Here is a 27739-nt window from a genome sequence, read left to right as displayed (position 1 = left end):
TAGAACTGCAGCACTAAGGGGGACAGACCCTTCTCTCTGTCCCCAACTCCCTTCAGGGAAGGAGCCCTCTCCTTCCAGACCCCAGAGCCAGCCCCTGCTCAGGGGATACCACCGGCCTTTCCAATACAACCCCCACAGGCTGAGCATACCTGACACCCGGACATTGCCACGCCGGCCGCAGGCCTGTCCACCCCCCGAATGCCACGTGATTTAAGAAAGCTGAGTGCTAGACAGCCATCCACACGACCAACAAAAGCCCCCTGGACGCGCCTCAGGAGCCACAGACGCGGAAGGAAGGCACCAGCCGAGAGGATTCAGCGCCTTGGGGCCCAGCCTGAGGGCCAGTTCAGAGCCCGTGCCCGACAAGCCGCATTGCTCCCCTTTATTTACTGTCCTCTTTCCTCTTCGGGACAATGGGATTCTCTCTCAGGATTTGTGCCCTTTCATTTCCAGACCCCGGTAACTCCTGAACTGCAGCTTCACGTGGTTCTGTGATTGTGAGCCCAGCATGGGGAAGGGACGCAGGCCGTAAATGCTCAGTGAATGCTGGATGGGGGACACGGGCTGGGAACACATTTTCTCCCTCATTTGCAGTCAGAGAGCACTCTGCAAGCTCTCCCTCTCTCTCTGCTGTGCAAGACGCAACAGCAGCCAGGCTGGCGGAGAACGGGGTTTTCCAATCACTTTAGCATGAGAAGGAATATTTCCAGGGCCAGAGTCTCCTGTGCCGCCACCAGTTGTTTGGGTCTCACTGAACAAGGCCCCTCCCCTACGTGGGTTAGATTTGAAGCTCCTGGTCCCACCCCTCCCGCACCGTCCCAGCGTGCCTTCGACGTAGGGGAATGGGTTTACCTTGTGGTTTTTGCCGTGCCGGTACACCATCCAGTCTTCACCATTAGTGCTGACTTCCAGCTTGTAGGATTTGACATAGTAGCCATTCTGGGTTTCCCTGGAAATTGCCCCCTGCGTTGCAATGGCCGTGAGTATGGTTAGAAAGCGCAAGTCCACCTGAGGGAGAGAGGCAGAGAAGGTCAGGCCAGGACTCCCGAGGCGGGGCAGCCTCTTGCTTTTTCTTCAAAGGACACACTGTAATACATCTGTGATTTCACTCAGATGTACTGATGATCGGTATCAGGCTGTCCAATTCCACTGGACAGTTAAACTCAACTTATTTGACACTAAATTGGACACTTTCAAAATTGTGACTTGATTTTTTTCTCTTTTTTGCCAATCTGAAAGGACGGTATTAAGTTTATCCTAAAGGAATCACTGACATCTAGAACCATGACCCCTTCCTACTAGACAGCGGCCTGCCTTGGATAGCTCAAACAGATGCTGTTCTAAGTGAACAATGGGTAAATCCACTCCACGCCACTCCACTCCACCCCAGTCCAACTCAATCCAATTCACTTATGATGCCCTAGTTGCAAAAGTCTCAGCTCAGGGCTGTCCCCTCTCCCCTCTGTCCCTCACTCCATTGTGTATTTAGCTGCTCAGGTCACTAAGGGGTCAAAGGGCAAGCCGAGTCTGCCCAAGCAATCAGGCTTATGCACCACGTCCTGACCTTTTGCTGGATGAGGAGGGTAGCCCACATTCTGAGGCGCCTCCCCTCCCTCAACACCAAACCCATTTGGAAATTGCTGGATGTCATTCCTCTGCTGGCCACAGTGTTTCCTAATGGTGACCTCCACTTGATCCAAATTCAGCCAGCAGGCACTGGTGAAAGTGGATTCAGCAGGTATTTACTGCTACTGAGTATGCTCAGCATTATTAAGCATTCAAAAGAAATATGCAGTGCTGTGTATGTGTATTGCAGACAGGCGGATAGCAATAAGAGAAAGTATATGATTAAGACCAAAAATAACGAGTATAATCAATGGAATGCTGATTATATAGAAGAACTTTCTGGAAGCTTGGTGGGATGAGAAGGACTTTTGGAGAGGCAGAGGAGAGAGCGACAAATGGCCTTAGGGTTGTGCTGTTAGAACCTCTGGGGACTCCCTGGACATTTCTAAGTGGTCTTTCTCCCTTTCCTGTTGTCGGCTCTGTGACATCCTTCTCAGAGCAGAGGTCACCGTGTTGCATCAGAGTGAGGACAGGCCTGTCCCTGGGTTGCAGGGCTGTCTGCCGTATGTCATGAAAGCAGTCGTTGCTCTAGCATGGAACTAGCAGCTTGCTCTTCACTGGGGACGAGGACTGGACCAGTCTGCAGAGCCAGGGAGGATCACCCACCATGAGCTGCAAGTCTCATTCTGAAGGAAAGCAAACAGTCTGAAAAGATGCCACAGATCCTCTGGGCAACTAGCGCTTCAGTCCCGGTGTGACATGTTCCCATGTGTTCTCCTGAGAGCTGTGTGCAAAACCCTGCTGGCAGGGCTCCCTCCAGATAGCAAAGATAATGAGAAGCTGCCATGCTCAGCTAGCAACACAACAAGCCTGACTTTAGGAGAACGCCCCCCAGTCTCTGATGCCTCCCTGGGCCCAGAATGAGAAAGATCTGGAACTGTTTATAGGATGTTCCTTGGATATCTAGAGTGATTGGGCAAACAGCATCTTGGCCACACAACTTCTCCAAGGCCTGGTAATCTTCACAGGGGCAGGGGCAGTGTCCATCTTACCCACCATTTTATGCTGGCACCTAGCATAGTGCTGGCACCTAGCATAGTGCTGGCACAGTCTATTTGTATTTGTTTGGACGGATGAGTGAATGGAGTTTTCAAGTCTGCTGTGCTCATTTTCTCTGTGTCCTCTGTCAACTCTCTGAGGGGCCACTCCTCTTCCCACCAACACATGCACACTCTGCACACCCTCTGGTATGTGAGTAAGTACCTGGAGATACTCCTTGCTGGAGTCCAAGTTGGGTGTCCAGCCATTGTCATCACCATGGAGCCGGCTTTGCTGTGGTGTCCACCTCCCGTCAGAGTAGGTAGATGAGGCACTGATCTGCTCATTGGCAATGCGGCCAGACTCCATTCCCAGAGGGACATTGCACTGAAAGTCTGGGGAATGGAGATGGTCAAGGGCAGAGTTAGGTCTCTCAACCTCAAACCCCTGGGACTCCCCAAAGGCTGCTCCCTTCTAGCGACCAGTCCTTGCAGGCACTCTCTCATCTTAAAGACCTAATTATACACTCACATTTTAAAAACAACTGCGCCAAGTCACAGAGCTTGTCAACCCCTCTGGGTCTGAAAGAAACTAAATTGGACCTAAAAGAAATCAGGCTGTGGATAAATAAGAATCATCATACAAATTAAAAATACAATCTAGAGTACAAGAACTGTTAGTGCTGCGGGCTACGGATGCTCACAGGTGCCAGAGGCACCATGACTGAAATACAGGTAAGCATGTGACGGACTCGTGGCAATTTGGGTGGGCTGCTACATCGTGGGAAGCCTGCTTTATTAATAACCATCCAGGAGGCACTTTCGTTTCTTTCTTTCTTTCACTCAACTGTCTCACGAGTTCTGGCACAGAAGACAGACATTACAAAGCAATAAATGCCTGTCTTTGGGAGATCTCCTTATGAACACACGCATGTCACTCTATCTCCCCTGCACCACCTGTCTGGGCAAATGGACCTAGAAGCCACTTACTCTGGCCTTGGGCCGTCAGTTTAATTGCTGTCCCTCCCATGGATCCCATGGCCACTGTCAATATTTGGGTGTGCACGTGTCTGCAGGACCAGCAATTATTTTCGGGGATTAAACCTATTCTTTAGCTCTGTGACTGCACTGGCCATTTGCAGAACCTGGTGCAATTTGCAATCCTGCGTTCTTGTTCCTCAATCTTCATGAGCTCTTTGAAGGAAAAACAAAAGCAAACCCCAGAACAAAACCTGTTGACTTTCCGGCAGGCTACGCTGCTGAGTCCGCGGGTGTGCGTGTGGTAAGCTGTCTACAACCACGGCAGGATTTCCCCAGCTCCAATCACGCTTAAAGTGTTTCTTTAGTCCTTCAAGTTATTGTTTGGGTTTCTAAGTGGAAATGGCAGCATTTTGAAGCGCATGTCCAAGAGGAGCTGATCTGAAGATGTAGCTCAGGGCAAGAGATGGAGCCTGGACGGCAGGTTCCGTGACAGCTAGGGTCAGCGCTACACTTTCAAGGCTTTGTACAGTGCCTGGCACATCATTGAAGCTCAGAAGACTGTGTTTATTAGAAGAATGAAGTGAGAGTCCAAGCAGTGACCAGTCTAGTGAGAGAAACTACCCAGGACCATAGACGTTTAATGTCAAAAATATATATATAGATAGAGGTTAAAAATTGCTCAGTTTTCTGATGATGGCACTGAGGTTTGGAGGGGACTCTGTATCGATACACTGACTAGCCTCCCTCTCATTTATAGATGAGCAAACTGAGGCTGGGGATGGTCCTGTGACTTTCCCTGGGAATAACCAACTCTTGGCATACATACTTTTTTTAAAGAAATAAGCACCCAGATTGACATTTGGTTTTTTTTTTGAGGAAGATCAGCCCTGAGCTAACATCCATGCCAATTCTCCTCTTTTTGCTGAGGAAGACTGGCTCTGAGCTAACATCTATTGCCAATCCTCCTCCTTTATTTCCCCCAAAGCCCCAGTAGATAGTTGTATGTCATAGTTGCACATCCTTCTAGTTGCTGCATGTGGGACGTGGCCTCAGCATGGCCGGAGAAGCGGTTTGTTGGTGCGCCCCCAGGATCCGAACCCGGGTCACCAGTAGTGGAGCGCGCGCACGTAACTGCTAAGCCGCGGGGCCGGCCCTCCATTTGTTTTAATTTCACTAATTTCTGCCTCGCAAGAGGACACAGCTCCCGTTCCCTGAACTCAGAAGCCACTGCAAGTTCTGTACAATTCCCGTCTCTTTCTCTCCCAGACGGCAGCCCTCTTCACCGCACACCCCCACGGCCCCGATGGAAACACGGGGCGGAGGCTCCCAACCGGCCAACTCACTCTCCTGTGGCTCCCGGTGCACCAGGCGGTAATGCGCGGAGAAGCCATCTTTGGCCACCGCCATGTCCGTGTGAAAGGTGAGCGAGAGGATCCCCGTCGACGAGCGGAGCTCAGAGGGGGCTCTGGTCCCACAGTACTTGCCAATCAGGGGGCCAACTGCACGGGCAGGACAAAGAGCAGTCAGCAGAAACGGAAATGCCAAACCCCATCTTCAGTACATTCTCCCTCCCCACAACTGCAAGTCATTCAACAGAGCATCACCTGGCAGGCCTCGGCATAAAGGAACAACCAGAGACGTGTTCTAAGAACAATCTCTCACATTTTCCTGCACATTAAAAAGTACATTCACTGACCCGGCCTCATTCTGTTCTCACGGCCCAAGGAGATGGCCAGAGAGGTCTCACTGTAATGCCTGTTCTACAGGAGAAGAAATGGAGGTTCCGAAAGGCCTTCCCCTGTTCGTGCAGCTGGGCAGTAGCAGAGCTGGAACCCAAACCCATGTTTTCTGATGAAATCTCATGCTTTTCTCAGGGAGTGAAATTGCTCAGCCGTCCAGTCTCCCTCATAGTGCAAAATACTTAGAAGGACGACAAAGCAAAGACCGGTCTCCTTGCCGGTGCCAACCGTACACAAGACCAGTGTTGGGCTCCACCTGAGAAGCACAGGGTCCTCGTGGCCTTGGGTGATGTGCCTTCTCAGCAACTATGACTGTACTACTACTAATAAAATTATAGTAATAATGATGATGATGGCAGCAGCCTATCTATACAGATGAGACACAGATAGGTTAAGTAACTCGCCCAAGGCTGCAGAGCAGCTAACAGCAGAGCCAAGAGTCAACCCCAGTCAGTCTGGCTCTAGAGTCCTATTTGGGCCTAGAAGGTGGTCACTGAGTCACTTTCTTGGAAATCCTGATGACTGGGAGCAGAAAAGAACATTAGCTGCAGGTTTTCTCCTCCTTATCCAGTGTCTCCTCCATCTCCTCCTATCCTTCTCCAAAGAAAGATCTCCAAGAAAGGCAACTGCCTGTCTGCCATTTCTCTGAAACTATCCTGGTGAAGGAGAAGGAGAGGAAGCCATCAGGGGTCATAGCCAAACCCTAAGGAGCTGCGAAGTCTCTGCACTTCTCTATTGTTACTAAAGCAATTAACAGGCAAAGGTGAAGCTCCAAGAAGGGCCTTGTGATGGGGCATCACTCACCATGCGGAATGCCGTCCCAGATGTCCAGCCAATCGTATTTGCAATCTCCCTCTCCCACCTGCAGAGGGTCGTGCTCCAGGTCAAAGGTCAGAAACTGCAGGATGATCTCCACCTTGGGTGTGGCCAGGATGGTGAAGGTGCAGTCCAGGTTGTGTGGGTACTTCTCAGGAAACCCGGGGGACTCGATGGTCCCGTTGGGGCTCGTGAAGTTTTTGGAACAGTCTTCGGAGCCTGTATGTAAAAGAGAACGGTAGCATTAAGAAAGGAGAAGAAGAGGGCTTTCTTTGCTGCCACTGTCACATGGGTTATTTAAATGTTTGGGCCCAAATCCCCCAACCCGCGAGGTTTTTGTTTCCACTGGAGTGGCCCTTGAAGCAACAGACTCCACGTCCACGTTTCAAGCCCTTGAGCCAGACCCTCTCTGGAGAGAACTCAGGGAGGCGAGCTGGCTCGCTCTACGCGTTCGTTAGGGTAAGAGCGGCGGGGAGGCGCGGGGGGGGGGGGCGGGAGTAGAAAGAAGTGTATGTGTGAGACACAGAGAGGGGGAGATCGAGTCTCCTGACCAGAGGAACAGAGACTTCTTTCTCAATTACTCAGCTGCTTGCTCCAGAATGTAAGTTATTTCAATCCCTAAAGAAGGCTTGCTGATTGCCAGCAGGGAAAACAATGTTACCCCTTATTTATTGCTGACCTCAACACTAGCCCCTATTGTACCAGAGCCAACGGAGTGCCCCTTCTCCCTCCAAGATCCAAGGTGCCTCAGGGGAGGGGCAAAGGGGAGCTCGGGTCTCATTCATGGCATGACTATATTAAAACGAGCGGCTCTGTAGTGGCCAGACAATTAACAATCGCCGTTTGTAGCCGGTGGATCACAGCAGGGCGTCGGGGAGGGTAAAGGCTGCTCTAGCAGCAAGTTTGGAAAAATGCGGCAGTGTACTGACACTTGGAAGACTTCTGGCTCCTGTGTGGTAGGGATGGCCTTGTTTCTCTCCCAAGCTCTCGTGTCTGCCCTCTTGGGACTCATGGCAGCGTCCCTATTAAATGCCGCACACATTCGCATCCTGGTGCAGGATTGGACAGCGCTGGGAGCTCGTAAGAGAATTACTGCCACCATCTCTCCCAGCGCCTCTAGGTGGAGTCACATTAAAAGGGCCCTCACAGGCTTTAACTCTGCCGTGATTTGCCAGGCTAGGCCCCGGGATGGTCCCAGGACGCTGCAGCCCAGACCCCGGGCCCACGGAGAGGTCCAGAGCGGGCAGCGATGTGAGTTAACACAGTGAATGTGAATCCTGGACAATTAGAATGGATTTCACTATGTTCTGATTTTAAAATTTAAAAAAATAGCAAGATTTATGAGGAGAATAATAGGCACTCTAAGCATGAAGAAAAAACACAGAAATACTCGATAAACCAGGTGTTTACTGGCAGGAAGTGCCCTCTGGGGATCCGACTGAAATATAGCCCTGTGATGTTGATAACGCTGATCTCCGCCCGCAGCCGTGTCTTTATCCAGGTTCCTACAGCAGGCCCTCCTCGGGTCTCTTTATCGATAAGGTTTTCTGGAAAGTGCAAACGTCTGACTTGGAAAAAGTGTCATGCATATCAGTGGGGGAGGGGAACTGCAACTTTCTGTAGCATCAGACAGGAAATTCCAGTATCCGTACCCACCCATCCGTCCCCTCCACCCTTCTACGGCACTGTGCCTTGGCAGGGTGGGGACCCAGGACACCTGTCCGAGAGCTGACCTTTTCAGGGCTCTTCAGAGTCTCTCCAAGTGGCACATCTCGGAGGCTCTGCACGCCATCATTCAGGGGCAGGGCCAGGGGCAGCCAGGCCTAGAGAGATGGGCTGGGACAGCTTCCCCCCAGGTTTTTTCCACCGGGCACCCAGCTCCTGAGGGCCTCCTCAGTGGTCCGGGATGAGGCAGCTTGGCAAAGCCAAGCCAGCTGGCAGGTCTTCGGGGGCCGAGAGGAATTCTGAAAAGGTTAGTCTTCCGCATGCAGGCCACTTAGCCAGAAGAAATGAACTCTCCATTCACAACTGGCTTCCAGAGCTGGAAAGGAATCCTGACACCCCCTCCTGGAGTTTGCTCTGTTGTCCTTCCCTTCCAAGGCAGGGGATCCCCACCCCCCTGGCAGTGGGGAATCATGGAGGATCTTTCTTTGGTCCCTCCTATCCATGGTGCACAGGTACTTCCACAATGGACACCTCGTAAGCCCAAAGAGGCCTGGAGAATGTGAGATTCTAAAGTACCCCCAGTTTCCCAGGGTTCTGAGGTCCTGCGTTTGACTGGAGAGAATGTGTCAATGCGGTGTCCTTAAGGCAAAAAAAAAGTGTGTCTCTATTTCTGATATGTGGCTATACACGGGTATTTCCTCTGGTTTATTTTTAACGAGGTAGAAAAATAGTCTTATCCTTTTTATGCAGAAAAATCAAACCTGTCTGTTACAATCGTGCATTCGTCTGTAATTGTGCCATCCCACTGTTTGGAACTATAGTCAAAGTGTCAAAAAGCAGGCAGCAGAAGAGCAAACGTGGAGAAGAGATCTCAGAAAGGGTGACCATCCTTGGGACAAAAGTTGAGTCTTACAGATATCTACTTAATCCAAGATCCTTTTCTGCAACATGTCAAAAGGATTAAAGGTTAAAAAAATAGCTCAGTCAACAAGTACTCAAGTTCACTCAATGCTAAGATTGTCCATAGAAGCTGGGGATTCGCTGAGAAATGCCTACTTTGTGAATTTCACAAGGGTCCAGGAAGCGGAAGGAGAATCTGCACACGTAAAGCTATTTAAAACGTGGTGGATTGATCCAGAGCTGAGCTTGGCCTGACCACAAAAGGCAGATTCACTTCTTCAATTTAGGGAGGGGGAGCAGGGGGACCCCAGGTTTCCTATGTCTGTGGATGACCCCAGAGAGTTCAGTTCCCAAAATGTCAGTGGGCACCAGGAAAGAAAACTGGATCTTGAACTTTGGTCAAAGGAGCCTCAGAAAACAAACAAACAAAAACCCACATTTTCCAGTGATTCAGTTTCCAATGTTTAAGTTATTTTAAAATTCCTTTCTCTGTTTTGCTCAGGATTTGGTGGTTTGAGGTCCTTTCAGTTTGCGAGTTGCGTTGGTGAACTTTTATGTGGGGACAGTCTGGTACACACAGCCTCTCTCAGACACCACCGCATTCAGGGCAGACAGGACACCCACTCTGGCCACACGCCCTTCTGTCCCGAAGGCTGGGTCTCTGTCTTTCAGTTTGGTTCTGTGGCAGAGCCTGGCCAGGGCAATGCGCTGTTGTGGGCTTCCAGAACTCTCCACGCTGTTACTTGTGTCTCTGTGTTTACAGCTCCTCCTTCTTTCTCTTTGTGAGTCTGATGAGCAAACAGAGCTGGGTTTGTTTGCATTTCCTCAGCATGCGCATGCACTTCTTTCATGCTCTGTGCATGACGTAAACTCTGTGTATTTTCTCTCAGGACTCCAGCGGTGGGAACGTGGGTGCGGGACTTGGCCCCTGGAAGAGTGCTCATCTTCCTCAACTTCCCAGCTTTGGGTTTCACGCCCACACAAGGATGTGCTTTACATGGGTGACTTTCATGCAGAGAGCTGCTCTTTCGGACAGGCCTGATGGCAGGTGACAGCGGTCCCGAGAAGGTACTGGGAGCTCCCCTTCTTTCTGACACTCCCCGGAAGTATAGCTGTCAGTGGTGGGCGATCTCCGCCTGCAGTAACCTCTTTCTCCCGTCTATGGGTGATCCCAGTCCTTAAGGTGGCTGCCCCACTTCATGCTCGCACCACCTGCCTTGGCTGGCACAGTTGTTTCCAGGCCGTCCACAGACTAGAGGCCTCATTCGAAATCCTGCTTCAGCCTATCCTCACAACAGCAGTGCTGACTTAATACCCTGTTGTGCGTTTTGTCTTTTAATATCATCCCTTCAAATCTGCATGATAGATAGAGTTAACATTCACCTTTTCTATGGCTTTCTGGAAAATGCGGCATCATCCTTCATGAAACACTAAGTCAGGAGGCAGGAAACAGAGAGAGCTTTACTGTCCTGCTCAACCCTGTTCTGACTCCGTGGCCAGCTCCCTGGGAGGCCTTGCTTCGAGCTGTTTTCCTGTCTCTGTCAGCACAGTGGAGCAGAGGGACAGCTTTGCACTGGGACCTTGCTACCCAGCCGGCTTCCCAGGTCCTGCTTGCCAAGCCTCAACTGCTCCTCACTTGCATAGCCACAGCACGTCAATCCTACCTTGACTTAGTACTTCCTCGTTCTGCCTCCACTTACACATCTGTTTACACATATCCATCCAACAACATCTACGGGGCATCTGTTGTGTGCTGAGGGTCTGCACACCCATCTCCCCCACTGGAAAAGGGCAAACACCCGTCTTCTTCTTTCTCTTGTCTCTCCCCACTGCTCTCCAGCAGAGGATGGCACAGGAGTGTTCCATGTGCTCGTGGTGCTGACTGGTCAGAATCTTGTGCAGGACTCAAGGGAACGTGGGTCAGGCTATTTGGGAGCCTCACCACCCCACCCTCAGCCCCTGGACACACAGATTATCAGTCCTGGTGACCTCACGCCATAAGGAGCATGGCGACCTGAGGCAGACTTCTGCCCTGTGATGCTCAGGGCTCCCACCCTGGCTTGACACAGGTCCCTCGGCCCCACCCCTTCACTGGATTCTACATTCTTGTTCTCAGGCAGACAAATCCGACAAATATTTAGACAGAGTGGATATAAAAAGTGCTTTCAGCAGCTACCACTTCCTTTCCAGAATTGTTTAGTGAAAAAGAAAATATATATGAATAGTTCCCCTCACACTGAACTCAACAGGCGCTGGGCTTGGGCCTCTCGATGACAAAGCTGATGGCCTCCCCTTTACCAGACTCCACCCTGGAGCTGTAAAACCTAGGCTGCCGGAGAGGGGACACACTTGTCGATGGGGTGGGAGCCTCTGGGGTGGGGGAGCCGGAGAATTGAGGCTAAGTGTCACTTAGCCTTGAGACACTGAGGAAAGGGCACGCTGTATGGAGAGCTCAAGGGTGGACACTGAACCGGTGTCTCGTGAATAAAAGTTGGCCCCACCCAGCTATGGAAATAAGCACGGGCCCATCTTCTCCGGGCCTGAAGGCATCCAAGGGGCCCCAACGGAGAGCAAGAGGTCCAAGTGTAGCCTTCGTTGCCTCTTCTTCTGCTGTCTTTCTGATTGTTTTCAGGGGTCGGCTCCATTGGCATTTGGGAAGTGGGGGTCAATGGGTGGAGCGATCGACCAGACGAGCAAGGGGAATCTCTAGGAGCCAGATCTGAATCTAAAAGCTCCTGTGTGACCCCATTTGGGGGGTCACAGTAAGGTCTTTAGAGACTCTCAACACCGAGAAGACTACGTCTTTCCGCCCATGTAACTCCAAACACTGTAAAGCCAACCTTCAACTACAAAAAAATTGGGAGGAAGTTCAACCAAGTTTTGCTTTTTCCCATGAAGGTTACTGTGACTTTTAAAAACACACAAAAATCAAATTCTTTCCAAAGCGTTTTCTATCCAGTTGGTGCCCCTCCTCTTTCGGTGCCACCAACAACGCTGTCTGCCCGCCGGGCACCGGGCACTGACCCTGCACTCGCCCCCTCCAGTTGGGCGACAGCCTACACTGGCTGCTCATCCCGGGTGTCTCCAGGTCCACCTGGAACCTCTCTTCCCCCGTCAACCTGCTTGGGCTGCGTGAAACTGTAGCCCTTCCTCCTGTCTCCACCCCCTGGGCTCCGGGTATGAGCACACTGACATCCCTCAGTTCCCTTGCACCGTGCCCACGGCAGACACGGGTGGCCGCGGCCCCCTCTCTAGGAGGCCGGCTCCCACGCCGCCACGCCCACACGCACCTGTCTTGAAGATCTCGTAGCGCAGGGAGAAGCCCGCCCCCTGCCGGGCGTAGTCGGAGGTGAACTTGATGTAGAGCACGGAGCCCGAGGAGATGATGGTGGGGGGGGCGATGTTCCCACAGTGCTTTCCCAGGAGGTCTGCGGACTCACTGTCCCCATCCCGAATCTCGATGAAGTCATACCTAGGTGAGGGGGTCACATATGAGGACAGGTGGCAGTGAGGAGATGAGCAGGCCCGCGGTCTCGCCCGGCTTACGTGCTCTCCACGCATTCACAGACATGCAGGTGCTTCAGACTGATAAACAAAGGCGCCTCGTTTGCTGCATGCACCGGCAAACAGATGTAGGAGGTTGCATTGCTTCACGAAAGCCACAGAGAGAACGCGCCCTCAGTGAAGGGTAGATTATAAGACCTTATCTCTTGCCCACATAAGAGCAGTAGCATCTATCAAATATCTCAAAACAAACATTTTTTTCTTCTTTTGGTAGCACCGTTTTTATTTCCATTATGATCTCTCTGAATCTTGGTCTTTTCCTCTTAGCTCTGTGTCACTGCAAGTTACCTAACCCCTGTGAGCATCAATTTCTTCATCTGTAAGTTGAGGATAAAAATAGCCACCTCAAAGGGTTGGGATGGAGATGGAATGAAAAAAATAAATGCGTGGTGCTGGGGCCCGAACCAGGCACACTGGGGGTGTTTTAGAGATACTCATTTATTCTCCTGCCCCTCCCAAGTTCCCATTTTCACCTGGGCCGTGCCCTCTTCTCTTGTCTTTAATTGTTAATGACAAAGACTCGCCCCCCCCACCTCCCTCCCCAAGATGACTCGGCAATGTTCCCATCAGCAGTGTCTAGTCAACAACACGTTTTTAAAAGGAGTCAGCATCAGATTAGATAAGGCAATAAAATCTTCCTCCAAAAGCAGGGGGCTCCCTGGGGACCCAGCGTCTGTGAGCCCACAGCCATTTGCCTGAGCTAGAGGCGGAGCTCTCCCCACACCGAGGCCCGGGCTCATTTCAGAGCCAAACGGCCCGGGGTGGGGAAGACCCCTCAAAGACGTCCTCGGCTCGGCTCATGGCTGGTGCACACTCACTGGGGTGTTTTATCCGTGCAGACGCACGTGTCAGCATTGGGATGTGCCCTGGCATCTTCTCTGGGCACCTCTGGGCTCCCAGCGAACACTGCTTTCACAGCTGCTCAAGGGGGACACTTCTTCCTCAGCAGCTCCCTGCAAGTTGCTGGTTAGTGTACCAGTATCTACCAAAACCCATCCCTCTCTCTCTCCCTCCCTGTTTGTTTATTTCGCATCAACCAGTTAAGACAACTTGTAAGAAATCTCTTTTGGATAGAGGGAGGGGCTGGAGACACCACACTCCCTGGGATGTGCCCACAGGCTCCTGCCACACACACACACACACGGTTTGCGGGAGCTGGCTGCCTGCAGAAGTGGCTTGTCTGAGCCAAGCCAGAGGGGCCTGAGGCCCCACTGCAGCCCTCAGGAGCGGTATTTCAGATGGCTCAGCCCCTTCTAAATAAACAGGCCTGCGAAGGAAGTATGAGAAGGGGTGGATCAGCACGAGTTCATTCTTAGACCCCACAGGGCGGGAATCCCACAGTCGAAAGGATGGCGGGAGCTGGTCAGACTCTGGAGAAGATGGGATGGCCGGGCTCTCCCCCGGGGGCTCTGGGGAGATGGCCTCAGAGCCAGGAAGGCAGTGCGGAATCTGTTTAGGTCTGTGACGTCCCTGTGGGAGGCGGTGCTGACTTTGACAACACGCTTCCTCGCTTCGAAAACAAGAGTGAAAAGACACTTAGTTTGTTCTCAGAGGAAATTCCCCAGACCTTCTGGAAAACCCCTCTTGCTATTTCCACACTGAGGAGTCACTGCCAGACAGTCATGCTCAGCTGAGTGACGGTGATGTCCGACCCGTGTGCATACGGTTGAGAAAGAAGCACCGTCATCTGTATTCATTAGGCAGATGCTTCCTAGCAGCGAACGCACGGCCCCGGGGGGGTCCCCAGTCCTGGACACGGACAGAGCAGGGTTGGCATCCCAGCTCAGCCCTGATAGCTGGGAGCCCTCAGGCCAGTTACTCAAGCTTTCTGGGCCTCAGAAATGGGGAAAATAAGAGTAAAATAGGGATATTAGAACCTTTCTCCTAGGGATGTTGTGAAATTTAAACGACCAACATCATCTTTACAAAGTGTCAGTACACAGCCTGGCAGTTAGTGTATCTTAACAAATGTGAGCTGTGATTTGCTGTAATCTCGCACCCATTTCAGAGGTGAAGAGGCCAGGCCGCAGAGCGGAGCAACTTCCTGAGAGCGAGCGGGCGAGTGGAGGTGCAGTGTAGCGGGAACGTGCATCTTCGCACAATGGGGGGCATCTTGGCAAAACGGTGACAAAAGTTCCTATGTACATACCCTTTAATCCCGAATTCCCATTGCTAGGAATTTTCCTCAGAAAATAATCAGACAATTGTGCAAAGACGTACACACATCTTTGTGTGTGTATATATAAAAAAGTATAGGGGCCAGCCTGGTGGCATAGTGGTTAAGTTCATGTGCCCTGCTTTGGCAGCCTGGGGTTTGTGGGCCTGGATCCTGGGCGCGGACCTACACACCGCTCCTCAAGCCATGCTGTGGTGGCGTCCCACATACGAAATAGAGGAAGACTGGCACAGATGTTAGCTCAGGGCCAATCTTCCTCAAGCAAAAAGAGGAAGGTTGGCACAGATGTTAGCTCAGGGACAATCTTCATCACTAAAAAAAAAAAAAAAGTATATGAAAAGTGAAAAGATGCTTTGTTTATAAACAGCATCCTGTCTAAATGTCCAACAACAGAGGGTGAGTAAATCAATTTTGGTATGTTTATAAAATGGAACACTCTGCTGTTATAGTAAATAGTGCCATAGGCCTAGATTTTTTATTTTTATGGAAAAATGTCCATGATATAGTTTTAGGTAGAAAAAAAGATTTTTCTAAAAAGTATATTTTAAAATATATATGTATACATATATATATATATTTCCTTGCATATACATACAGAAAAAAAATCTGAAAGACTGCATTCGAAAAAAATTAAGAGTGGTGAGATATATGGGTGGTGAGATAATTAGTAATTTTTACTTTCTTCTTTGTTCTCTTATTATCTGAATTGTTTACGACGAGCCTGAATTTCTTTAATAAGCCGCAGTATATAAAATAAAGCTGCTTCCATTAAGAATTTTTTTCAAAGTAGAAAAGCTGAGAAAAATAACCCAGCTTTCAGAATTTAGCAGATGAAAAAGTGAACATGTTCATCATCACCATCACTGTGCATCTCACGGGATGGAGGGGAGGACTAGAGGAGACACAGCTCGTCGGAGTGCCTAGATCAGAGCTGGGACGTGGCCCATGCTCGACCACCGGAGAGCTCCTGTCTGAGTCACCCATTTGTCTCGGAAGGACAGGAGACGCCCTGGCACCCACCGGCTGGTCCGTCAGCCGTGAGAGGGCTCTATCTGGGGGCCTCATCCCCCCGGGGGCTCATCTGAGAGATTAGAGAACCAGCGATGCAGGCAGGGCTCCCCCACCAATGCCACAGCCGTAAACTTGCCTCAGTTTACTCAACGGATACACAGCTGAGGCCTCTTTGAGAATGCGACCAGCAACAAATACAACCCTACACACCTACATACACATATTGTGGAGGGATGCATTTTTGAAAAAGGTTCATATAAATCAATCGTATTATAAATTTCCTTTTTGAGCTTGTTATTTAAGGACCCCTCTGGTGACTCCTTTTGTGAAGCAAATAATCAGCCCTTACTTGAACTTCTTAGAAAAACTGGTCTTTCCTACCAGGTTTGCTTGAGGAGAAAGCCGCCCAGAGCTGCAATTTGGTGGCTAAGCTCTTCTCTCCCTCCAGTGTCCCAGCTCTGCCCTTCGGACGAGCCCCCGTTAAACACCAGGTCTTCTGGCTGGGCTCTTTGTATAAAGGGCACACTCTGAGTGACATGCTGACTTCATGGAGAATGTCTCATTTACCTCCTGCGTGACTGACTCATTTGGGGAAATTTTTTATTATTAGGGATTTGCTACAGCTGGAGTAAATCTCCTTAGAATTTCAGTGTTGTCAGGTTCATTTGTGAGAGCTCGCAGAGGCTTAGGAAGTTTGTGGCCTTGGAATAATATGGCTTTACATCCAGCATCTAACCGCCCGCATTTGTCGGGTAGAGGAATCTGGGGACAGACTCAGCACCTGCCCTACGGCAGTCCAGCAGGCGCCCTGAGAAGCTGTTCCCCCAGGACACGGTACTCGTTTTTCCGGAAGGAAACACAAACAGCTAACAGTCCTATTAACTACTGTGTTTGCATTTCACCATTCAAAATCTCCCTAAAATGGAAAAATTCCTTCCAAGGCTTTGCCACTGCCTTCCATGATTGTATTTATTTCTTTACTTTCCTAAGCTGAGCAGCCCTCTCCACTCCAGTTCTTCTCCCTAAAACGGTTCTCCGGAGCCTCTTCACTTTCTCCTCACCGAGGCCGACACCTGTGTGTCGAGCATCTGTCTGGAGAACGCTGTCTTACTTTCTGTCTCGACTTCAAAGTCTTAATTCCTCTCCCCAAACCCCCATGTGGGAGGTGGGCATCTTGATGGTGGAATTAATTTTGAGAGTCCACGGGAGAGAGAGAGAGAGGGAAGAGCAACAGTCTCACCTCGTCCTCTCATGGCCAGGCGAACATGCAAAGAGGCTTTCCACTTTCCATAACTCAGTCCTCGCCCGCCGCCTCCCAGCAGGCCACCGGAGGCTGTGCTAGAAGACTGCCTCCAGGCCCTTCTCGGGGGCAGGATAATGCAGTCCCCCTGGAGTCTACTCTGTGATGCCACCAAAGCCGCCTGTGAGGGGGTTCCACAGCAGAGGTGGAGGACCTGGGTGCTCTGAGGAAGGACACTGTGCCCCTTCTATGGGATTTAGGTCTACACATCAGAGCACCTGTGCCCACCCGAGTCCTGAAGCCATGACCTTTGCCAGCCAGGCACGGCTTCTCTTCATGCTGCTTTGTACACGGCAGGCTCTTTCCAGACCCTGGGCCTTAGCACGGCTCTTCCCTCTGCTTGCAGTATCTTTGTTAGCTTTTTCTGTGGCTGGTACCTGCTCATTCTTCTAAGTGCAAATGTCACCTCCTCAGAGAAGCCTGCCCTGACTACCCTATTTCAGATGGTGTGCGCTGACCTCTCCCTCACCACCCTCTATTGCCTTCACAGCTATTATCGTAACCTGTAAAGCTCTCGTTAATATGCTCTTTATTTGTTTAGAATCTGTGTCCTGCACTAGACAGTAAGCACCCTGAGGGCAAGGACCTAGCTCTCACTGCTGAATTTAAGACACTTTCTCGGTGCCCGGCACACGAGCAGGCCCCCTGACTTTTTGTGTTGAGTGAATAAGTGAGCAAGCAACTTGAGGTCGGCGGACACGGTAAGAAGCATGAGGTCTGTGACACCTTCCGAGGGGGTTGATGGGTTTGGTCCGTTCTATACTCTGCCTTTGTGCCCAACCCATTCACTGAGCTATTCTGGTTGTATCTGGAAACCAGGACATTGCCTTGTGACTTGAAAACACGAAATATAACATTTTGAGTGGAAGAAACGTCTCAAATCATGCTGACAGCATTTTCACTATTAGCGGCAAACAAATCAACTATAATTAAAATGCTGTCAAAGTGATTCGAGATTTTTCTCACACTTTCAAAGTTCCATATTTCATGAGTAGATTATCCAGGCCAGAAAATTTATCACCTCCTGGAGTGCCTTTCTTCCAGGAAGCTCAAAGACATCGGCAAACACTGTCTTATTAATCCTTACATTAAAACTGCAGGAAAAATAGGAGGAAAAAGCAACACCGTCACGTACAACTTCCCCACGAAGAAGCGCCCGAGACACGAAGAGACTGCAGGGCATCTGAAGACGCCAGAGTCTCTGGTCAGCTCAGGCCCACAGCCAGGTCGCCTGCTTCTCGGGCTCAGGAGCGACTCTAGCCTTCGTGGCGAAATCGCTCGTCATCAGGTGGGGTTTTTTAAGAAGCAAATTCCATTTCCTTGAACTTCTCCCTCTCATTGGTACCACTCACTGAAGAAGAAGCTGGTATGTCAACGGGAAGACCTCCCACTTACTGAGCATTTCCTATGGGCTGCACCCAGTTCATTTAATCCTCACGTAACACATGCCAGGCCCCGTTATGATGACCATCCATTTACCGAGGAAGAAACTGAGGCTTAGCCAGGTTAGGTGGCCCACCCACAGTCACATGACAAGGTCAGGTCAGAGGCAGGCTTTGGCTCCGGGCAGTCTCAGTGTGGGGCACACAGCCCTCGCCTCCGTCCTTTGGCTCATTGTCGAATGAAGGTCCCGGAGCAGTGGGAACAGCAGGTTGCCGCAGCACAACAGCAGAAGGTGCCAGGTGTAAAGAGACCACTCGGTGTCAGTCAGAGACTGGATGGAATCTTGCTCCTTTTACTTAGCTGTTTTGTTTAAATAAAGCCTATAGGACTTGCCAAAATTAATGGACAAATCACCAGTAGAAGCAGCGAGCAGATCTGGAATTCATGGTTTCAAGGCTCACCCAGTGGAGATCCAGCCTGGTAAGTGTTCAGATGGGATAACCTATTAATTTTTGTAAATGAAGTATTTTTATAAGCACATACACATCCATATGTGAACATATGGCCCATCGAGTGAGAAAACAGTATCCTGAGTATTTATAAGCTCTTAAGGAGTCACCTCGAGCACATATTCTCAAGCGCATGGATTGCAGTAGGGTTCATGGTTGAGTTTCCCCTATCATCAGATGCAGAAATTCTGTGTGTTTGTGTGTATGCACATTTTCCTGGGGAGGGGTCTGTGACCAAAAAAAATCTTAAATGACTGTCACACAGACATGGATCTGTCCCTAAGGGCCTGTGCACCCTGGGAAGTGCAGGGCATGGGACACTGTTGACAGACACACCCAGGTTCCTGCCCTCACTGGTGTGGTGACTGCAGGCAAGGCGTCCGTCCTGAGTCTCAGTGTCTTCATCTATAATATAGTCCCCTCCTTGTGGGATTGTTGGAGAGATTGCAAAAGTCCCTGAGGCCCAGCACAGCGCTGGTGCCTTAGAAAGCGCCTGGGGGGCACTGGCTGTTTTTACTATTACCCGTGTTCTACAGAACACGATGGTAGACGTGGGGGAGAGGAGAGTTACAGACACACGGCACTCTGGAAACCAAACACGCGAAGAAGAAACGAAAAGTCATAAAGTTAGAGACGGTCTCGATGCCCCCGACCTCGGTGCCGTGGAGGGTGGCTTCTGAAAATCCTCCTCCTGCATAAGCCCACCAGCAGCACTGCAGTCACCTGAGTTTCTGAGATTTCATTTCTATCTCTCCTCATTTCATTTCTGAGCCCGGGCTCTGGAACCAGCCTGCCTGGCTGAGTTCAAAACCCCCCGCCACGGAGCTGGGTCCTGAACAGCTGGGTGCTCCACCCCTCGGGCGGGTGCGTTAAGGAATGCCAGCAGCTCAGGACGGTGCCCAGCAGACGACGGGTGCTCAACAGGCCAATGTTGTTATCGCTGCGCTGCTGCCGCTGCTTTTTGTTGTCTCACTCCCTCTCAGTTCTCTGACACCAAGGACGCAGACAGCGCCAGGCTCTACCTGTGTTCAGTGTTTGTGTCGGGGCCGGGTGCCTTTTTAATAGCGGCTGTTGGCAGTTTCGTTTCTTCCTTCATTTCTTCCCACCACAGGTCTCTGACACTTGGAGCTTATTCGCAACCCCTCACAGCCAGGGTCACGAGGCTGGCTCTTCAGAAGGGAGGAAATCTGACGGCCCAGCAAAGGAAGTATGCAAAGAGAATAACCCAAAACAAACTGAAGGAGTTATTCCAAAAAACCTTGAAGGCAAGAAAATGGAAACTACAAATAACATCTATTTATAATTGCTGGCTGTTTTTCCGCAGGAGCCCCGGGACGATGGAGAGGGCCCCGAGGATCCCATTGTTCCTGACGGAGCAGCTGCCAAGAACGGGCACCGTGAGGAAGGAGGAGGCTGCAGGAGGGCGTCTGATAAGTCCCCCTGTAGGTGGGCTCTCAGAGGCGGAGGGCACGCAGCAGAGCGGCCACCCCCTCCCAGACCCTCTGCGAGCACCGCCTCCCCACTGACCTGGCCCCCCAGAAGGCACCTTCCTGAGGCCCTGGGGCCACAAACCTGCTCCACCCCCAGCCCCGCCAGCTCTGGTCGCCGGCCTGGTGGGACGTGTTTGCTTAAGTAAGGCACGCTTTTCTAGGCAACCGCTGCCAGCGATGTGGTTGAAGGCTCTGGGGCAGGCTGTTTTCATGGAGACTGGTGGGTCTTTCTTCTGTCTGCTCCACCGGCTGTAAAATCCTCACTCTCCGCAGTCAGCTTAAAGGGCCCTTGCTAGCACTCTGTAATGATACCAGGGTGGACAGGCGGTGAAATGTCCACTCACCAGTAGCTGGTGCTTGGACATGAACGTGAACTCCAGCAGGGCCAGAGACTTGCTGGACTGACCTTGGCTGGCCTGGGTCAACCAAGCTCATGTGTCTCAGTCGGCTGCACTTCGTAAGTGGGTGCAGGGATCAGCCTCTGTGCCTCTCGGGGCTGACTGGAAGGGGTGGGAAGTGACTTGGACCCACAGAGTACACCACCCAGGCCTGGCAGTGGCCCTGCGCGTGGCCAAGGGAGCGGTTCCCTCTGGGGCAGGCGCTCAGTAACCCTGGGTTCCAGAGGGTCTGATTGTGAGAGCAGGTCGGAACCTCCCCATCTGCTGGAACGGGGGAGCCCGCGGGATGCAGGTGTGCTGGGCACAGGGGTAAGTCACGGCGTTGGAGAAGTCCTTTATGGTTTTCCAGGGAGTAAGGCTCCCAGTTGTTTTTCTCTCCCCCTTGGCTGGCATCCAGGCTCCATAACAAAACTTGAAAACGCAAAACTTCTGAAAAACGTGCCACGCAGAAGCCCAAGCAGGGGAAGGCTGGGAGGGCGGCAGGTGTGATGACCCGGTCCCTGGATTTCATTTGCTCTGAGCTTCTCCTAGCTCCAGGGCCAACTTGTGTACTGTGCAGAAAGCAGCACCGCGTGGAAATGACGGGCCTGCGTGGTGTCCAGGCAGGAAGGCGGCTGCCACGCCAGGGGGAGACTGAATGCAGCACTCAGCGGCCGGTCAGCTGGAACCGCGTCCGCCTCTCAGACAGCCACTTGGTAACGGCACGTTCTTCGAGGGCCGGTTCTGAAGACCCGGTGGCCGCTGAGGCAGAAGCAGCCAGTCCACATGCGCATGTGAGAGCACTCCCCTCTCCCACCACAGAAGGGCCCCTGCTCTGAGACCTGGCGGGGGTTTGTGAATGTTCCGGAATGTTGGGTGCTCTGGGCTGGAGGCTCAAGAAGAGCAGGAAGCAGCATGTCTAGGAAGGACACCGGCTTCTACAAGAAAGGGAAGGAGGCTGCAGGAAGTCTCCCAGCAGGATACGCAGTGTGAGTCAGGCCCTGACGACGTTTGTGTACCCCAGGCCGTGGCAGGCTGTGCGCTGGTGCAGGGAGCTGTGGCAGGCTGGCCGCCGCGCCCTCACGGCGGGGGAGGAGCGCCAGCGCAGGGATGAGTTGTGGGGGCCACACAGGACGAGGCCTGGTGGGCGGTGGGGCAGTGGAGACCCCCCAGAAGAGGAGTCAGGACCCCAACACTTAACCCAGCGGCCTGCCCTGAGGCATCGACTCAACCCTGGATGCCTAGACCTCAGTTTCCCAGCAGATAAGACCGAAAAAATACTACTACTTTCTTACTCTCCCACCACTCTCAAAGGGGTGATGCAGAGATAAATCACTCTGAACTTGGAGATGAAAGGTGCTCTCTAATCCCGAGGTCTCATCAACTGTAATTGTCAGGGTAATTATTCTAATGATAATAATGATGATAATGGGAGAAGGGGGGTGGGGCGGGGGACGGAAACCTCCTACCTGGAGACAAAGAAAAACTCTCCCTTTAAAACCAGCATCAGGGTTCCTTCTGCTCCTAGCTCTCACCTGCCTCTTTCAAACTGCCAATCCCGGGCTGAAATATTCTGTACTCCTTTCCTCCCCAGTGAAACAACTATTGGTTGCACTGTCTTCCCTCTCGCTCAGTGGCTGGTGTGTCCACCTTCACCCTGACAGCTCAGCCATGGATGGTTCACATGTCTGGCTCGCCCTCCAGGTCTCTGGTCCAGCTGCACTGAGACGAAAGGCAGGCGGGTTCTCTCCACGTGAGGAATCAATTACTTCCGCTGACACTCTATCACTGGCCCTCACGTCTTCCGCGTCCAGATGGAGAATGAGGTGGCGGGGGGATGGCAGGGGATTTGAAGAGGATGGTGAGGGGAGTGGAGGGGACCGGGCAGTAGGAGGCGGGTGACAGGGAGGCAGACGGATGACTGAAAGAGAGTCAGGCCTCCAGCTTGTATATAAAGACACAGAAAGGCCTCTCTCTCCTTGACCGCCCTGCCAGCATCCTGAGGTGACCACATGGCAGGAAGAGGCAAAGAAAAGTAACGAAAGAGAGAAAAAAAGGAGAAGAGACTTGTCAAGGATATCTACGGAAATCAGAGGGGCCCCAAATACCTGGGCATTGGGACAGCAGAGACAGCACTAGGCACATGGACGCAGGCATCTGAGGCCAGCCTTGGGCCTTCCATTACTCTGTGTGCTCACTCTGGGCCTCGGTATCGCCATCTGTTAAATGGGAACACCAGCAGGACCAGCCCCAGAGGGTTGTCATGGGGGTAAAACAGGGAAAGTTCCCCGTGCAGGAGCATCTGAGGCCAGCGGAGAGCTCAATAAAGGTTTGCTGTCACTGTCTGAGTGACAGTACCTCCACACCACCTACAAACACACAATCGAGCCCTAATGGGGCAGAGCAGAAAAACATATACAAACTGCCAAGATGCTTGTCTACACAGCTTGGAAAACAGCATAAAAAGTCATGTGGATCCTCCTTTATCATGTGGAGTTCTTTGCTGCCCTCCCAAACCTAAGCCCAAGCCACACTTTTTTCTTCCGTCTTCTTTTTCTTTTTTTAATTTTATTTTGACCCAGCTAACATTTTTCAGGGATTTTCCTTCTAGGGAAAAAATTTTTGATTATATAAATGACACACAACCCTCTACTCCGCAATCAGCTGCGATGAGTGGTGAGCACTAGGTCTCCTAATGAAGGACGATTACAGAAGCTCGTTTCTAGAAGGAAAGACAAGGGCAGCTAATATATATATTTTTTTCTGGGATGATTTATCCAGGCAGAAGTAGAAGAATGGAATTAAATTATCTGTTGAGATTCTCTTAATTCAAAGGTTTCAATTCCCCATCACTAAAAAGGACAAAACGAAGAGAATATATTTTTTTCTGTAAGACTCATGACTACAGGAAAACACATGAATCCCTTTGAAGAAAAATCCAGTTTCTTCACTTGGTCTACTTCCTTCTCCTCTGTTTCTTCCTCTGTTTCCTGCTGTTCTTCCTCCCTCCACATCCGGAGCCCCCACTGAATTTCTTAAGACAGACTCTCACCCGGTGTAATTAGATGGGAGAATTACATGGAGTTACATGGGGCGAGATGCTGGCCCTAAGGGACCTCTGGGTTTCAGAGAAGGTGCCAGGGTTGAGAGGCAGAAGACGCAGGATTGTGTAGGAGAAAATCTCTAGTGATTTCTCAATCAGAAGACAAAATGCATTGTTAAGAAGGACGTCCACAGTGAAGCTTGCATTTGGAGAGATGCGATTGCAACATCGAATATGTAAAAACAAACTGCCCAAAATAACCGTTGTTCCAATGGCTCTTTATCCCTGGGAGGAGGAGGGGAACAGTCCGCGGTGTTTTTCCCCCCGCTTCCTCAGCGAGCGAAGTCGCTGGGTGGGGTCCTTGGTCGAGGCTGGTGAGCATGGGGTCGGCTGCCAGCGGAGCTTGAGTCGGCAGGACCGTTCCCAGTTTTGCACCACGTACCTGGAGGGGATCTGTTTCTGTCATTAGCAAGGTTGTCGCAATACAGAAAAGAATTGCTGCTCATTGGCTCCTTGGGGGAATCAGAATAGTCCCGTGGTTGGGCAGGCAGTAAATCGGTAATCACGTCATGAGTAATCAACCTGGGGGTCGCTCTGGAGAGCAGGACACTCTCCTGAACGACAGAGAACTCACACTCTGCTTTCGTCTCCAGAGCCTCGGCAGACACCAGCTGAAGCCAGACCTCCAGTCGGGCAGTGTGGCCTCCTGCCCTCTGTTCACAGGAAAGAGATGTGTGTTCAGAGAGTCCCGTGCGGGGGTTAACTGACGGGCGGAGCTTAATCCAGAGTCACCTGGACTTTCCCAGGCCAGACTCCATTTTCAGGCATTAAACTGGGGGTCCCTGGACACAGGACTTGAACTGTAGAGACCCCGGCCAGGGAGGGTGGGGCAGCAGAGTCCCCATAGCCTCAGTCTTTCCCGCTTCCCGACCACAGCCCCTCTCTGAGATGGTGGGAGTCACCTGGCCTGGAAATAAAATTAAATAGCGTTACTCAGGCACCTCTTCCCCGAGAGGAGGGTTTGTATGGCAAGACACAAGAATGGCCCTTCAATTACTGTGGTTCCTGATGGCATCAAATTGTCTCCCCTTCCTGTCTTTGATGTGATGCTCTCTGCCTGGACCTCCAGCCACATACACTCCCCGTTTGCCTGGCTAACTTCTTCAGGGTCAGTGCAGGTGTTGCCTCCTCCAGGGAGCCTTCCCTGATCTCCCCAGCCTTGGCTGGATCCCAGTGCTGTGGGCTCACATAACATGCCTGTATCATGCCCCTGGTGAGAATGCATGGTATTGGGGGAGGCAACAGAACATAACCAGAACGAACACAGGTTGCAAAGTAGAGTATTCTGGCTTCACATCCCTTCCTTGCCACTTCCAAGAGTGGGACCTGGGGTCAGTTGCTTAACTTCTTTGAGCCCAAGTTTCCTCATCTGTAAATGAGAAGAGTAACAACGACTTCACAGGTTTTTGTTGCAAGGATCAATGAGACGACGTGTGTAGAGCACTTAGCAAAGTGCTGGGCTCATAGGTGATGCTCCAGACGTGGTAGCTTTATCATCAAGAAGCATTTTTTTTACTTGCTTCCTCCTCCCAAACTCTAAGCTCCCCGAGGGTAAAGAGGGTAAAAACGCATCACTGCGTTTGCGAAGCCATCATCATGCCGGCACACAGTCACTGTTTAATAACTATGAACGCATGAATGGTCTATTGCCATTCTGTTGGGGAAAGACCAGGTCACAGAGCGCTTGGTGACTTCCATAAGCCTGTGTCTTATCTTCCTGCTGCCATTATGTCACATTACAAGACGGACGAGTAGAGAAGACAGCTGTCCGCCTTCCAACACAGGCTCACGCCAGGCTGACCACAGTCCTAGCCTCTCCCGTGGAAGAATATCACGGAAACGGTCGCCTACACACAGCTACTTGGTGCTCTCCACGACTAGGTGCCGTACGGGCACAGAAATGAAAGACGTGGTCCGTGCCCTTAGAGAATCTACGTGCTCAGGAACAAGATGACCACACGTGAACTGAAGGCGAGCAAGCAAACCGAGGCATGATGCATGCTCTGGGAGTTCAGAGTTGGGCCCATGTGAGCCTGGAGGGATCAAGGACACGAGGGCACGAGGAGGGAGCGCCTGGGCACTGTGGAAGGAGGGAGGAGGGTCTGGGCGTGGGGCATACACAGGGTCTCCTGCAGATCTAAGACTGTTTGGGTTGTTTGACTGGAACAACCACTGGCTGGGTGGGGAGAGGCCAGATGACTGAGGTCTGGTCTGTTGGCTCTGGTTACTGTAGTCAGTTTATCAACCCAGGAAACTGCTACCTTTCCAAGAATTCATCCCCTGCTTTAGGAGAGAGAGACGGATCTTCTAAGGTTTAGAGGGCTCCCTGGCCCTAAATAAATACAACTGCACCTTGTTTATCCAGGCCTAATACCCCCAAACCTCAAATATCCAGAACATGGGGGGTGTGTTTCAGAAGAGAAGATTGTGGGCAGTTCAGTTAATACCAAGGAGGACTCCACACGCAGATGCTCTTGCACTCTGTCCCCAGCATTGTGCCTGGTCCCTGCTCTGCCTGAGCCTGGTAACGGAGGCAGACCAGACACGCTGGCCCTGGGACAGCACTGGCTTGGGGCAAAGCTCAGACCCCAGAACCAGAACTTCCCAATGGACAGCAAGACCTGAAGCAAAATCCACATGCATGATGAAAGTAAAAACAAGCCAGAAGAGGAAGGTTCCAGGAGGCAGGCATACTCGAAACAGAAAGAGACAGCAAGACTATTGACAGAAGAAGCCCAACTTCCCCAGGGCAAGGTACAAAGACGCTCACACAGCTGGTAACTCACCGTGCATCTACGAAAACAAGATACAGCAATCTTGCAAAGTACTGATTATTATCAGTTTTGAGACCTGGGACGTTTACCAGGTCAACAACTCAAATCCAAATTTATCTGATCCCAAAACGACATGACCCAGCTTCTGTCACAGAAAGTGAAGCGCAGAACCAGGAGCCTGAATCATCAAGAAACAGTTGGCTCTTTAGTATTGGTTTTGTTTGAGAAGACAGGGAAGTGTGGCACATGCTTTAGAATGTTCTTCATCAGAAACCCCTTTAAAAAGGGACTTTTGGAACTTTAAAGGGGTGTGTTTTAGCGTCTGGAAATTTCACCTAGGTGGAGTGCTGTTCTTCCATGCTGCGTGGGAAATGAGACACTGTGCTGACTGTGCACAAAATATTGTTAGTATAGACTTCTGGGTGGGCTTTTTGGCCTAAGAAATGTTCTTTCAACTCTTTCTAGTGGTTTTTGCACTTTGCAAAGCATGTTTTTCAAGATACCATCTGGAAATGACCAAGTCTTAAAAGGCCCCAGACTCTTGATTTTGGTTTCATTTGAGCCTCCGGGATGGGGTTTCAGGACCCATAATAAGTTGTGTATCTTATGCAGGTGGGTGTTTGTAAAAAATACACGTATTTTAGATTTCAGAAATGGAAGAGATATTCAACTCTGTGTGTGCGTGTGTTTCTAAAACCCTAACGTTCAGCCCGTTGGCTGATGACTCAAGTGAAAGAAAGCAGGATTCTCTCCCCCGCCCAGGGAATGAAGTGGCTTCTCCCTGTTACTCAGATGGGCCTGAGTCCTGCCCTTTGTCCCTCAGCCATCAACCTGGCAGGGCCACAGGGGCCTCTGGTTTCTGTCCACAGCTGGTGAACAGCCCAGAGCAGCCTGTGGGTGGTGGGGTGTGGATTCCTGCAAGTGGCTGGAGGGAGGAGCCAGGAGCTCACCACGACGGCCTTGGGCTGCACTGACTCAAGCCCCGCCGAGACCCGTGAGTGAAAGTTTCCAAGCCGACAGCAAGCTTCAATGGAACAAAATTAACCGGCGACCGTTAGGGAGAAGGTGCCTGTCTGGCGTTTACTCAGCAACCTCCTTGGCCTTTGGGATGTGGATTTCAAGGGCCTGAGAGCCAAGGGCTCAGGGCCGCTGGCCAGGTAATCCTCTCACATCAGAGCCCATCCGGCCCTGGGGCCGTCCTTACAGTTAATCCTGCACAGGGGAAGAGGGGGACACGAGGGCGGGCACGCTGACCCCTCACGGGGGGCTGGCTTTTTTCTGACTCTGCTGCTCATTTCCCTTTTTGCTGGTGTTGCTGCGTCGTCATCTTGTCAGAAGGGCAGTTAGG

At 51.3% G+C, this 27739-nt stretch overlaps 1 protein-coding gene across 2 annotated transcripts in view; it reads right to left on the bottom strand.

Moving 5' to 3' along the window:
* NRP2 (neuropilin 2) overlaps positions 1–27739 on the bottom strand; it is a 112251-nt gene that overhangs the window by 67517 nt on the left and 16995 nt on the right. For both annotated transcript variants that reach the window (XM_058549668.1, XM_058549667.1), the window contains exons 3-7: positions 11995–12176; positions 6128–6358; positions 4928–5083; positions 2830–2999; positions 853–1008 (exon numbers count right to left, since the gene is read on the bottom strand). In XM_058549668.1, coding sequence (XP_058405651.1) covers positions 853–1008; positions 2830–2999; positions 4928–5083; positions 6128–6358; positions 11995–12176 — 895 coding nt within the window. The remainder of the gene's footprint in view (positions 1–852; positions 1009–2829; positions 3000–4927; positions 5084–6127; positions 6359–11994; positions 12177–27739) is intronic.

The sequence above is a fragment of the Diceros bicornis genome, chromosome 10 (assembly GCF_020826845.1).
Source record: "Diceros bicornis minor isolate mBicDic1 chromosome 10, mDicBic1.mat.cur, whole genome shotgun sequence".
NCBI lineage: Eukaryota > Metazoa > Chordata > Mammalia > Perissodactyla > Rhinocerotidae > Diceros > Diceros bicornis.
The sequence above is the reverse complement of the archived record's forward strand: the minus strand, read 5'-3'. Positions and strand labels throughout refer to the sequence as shown.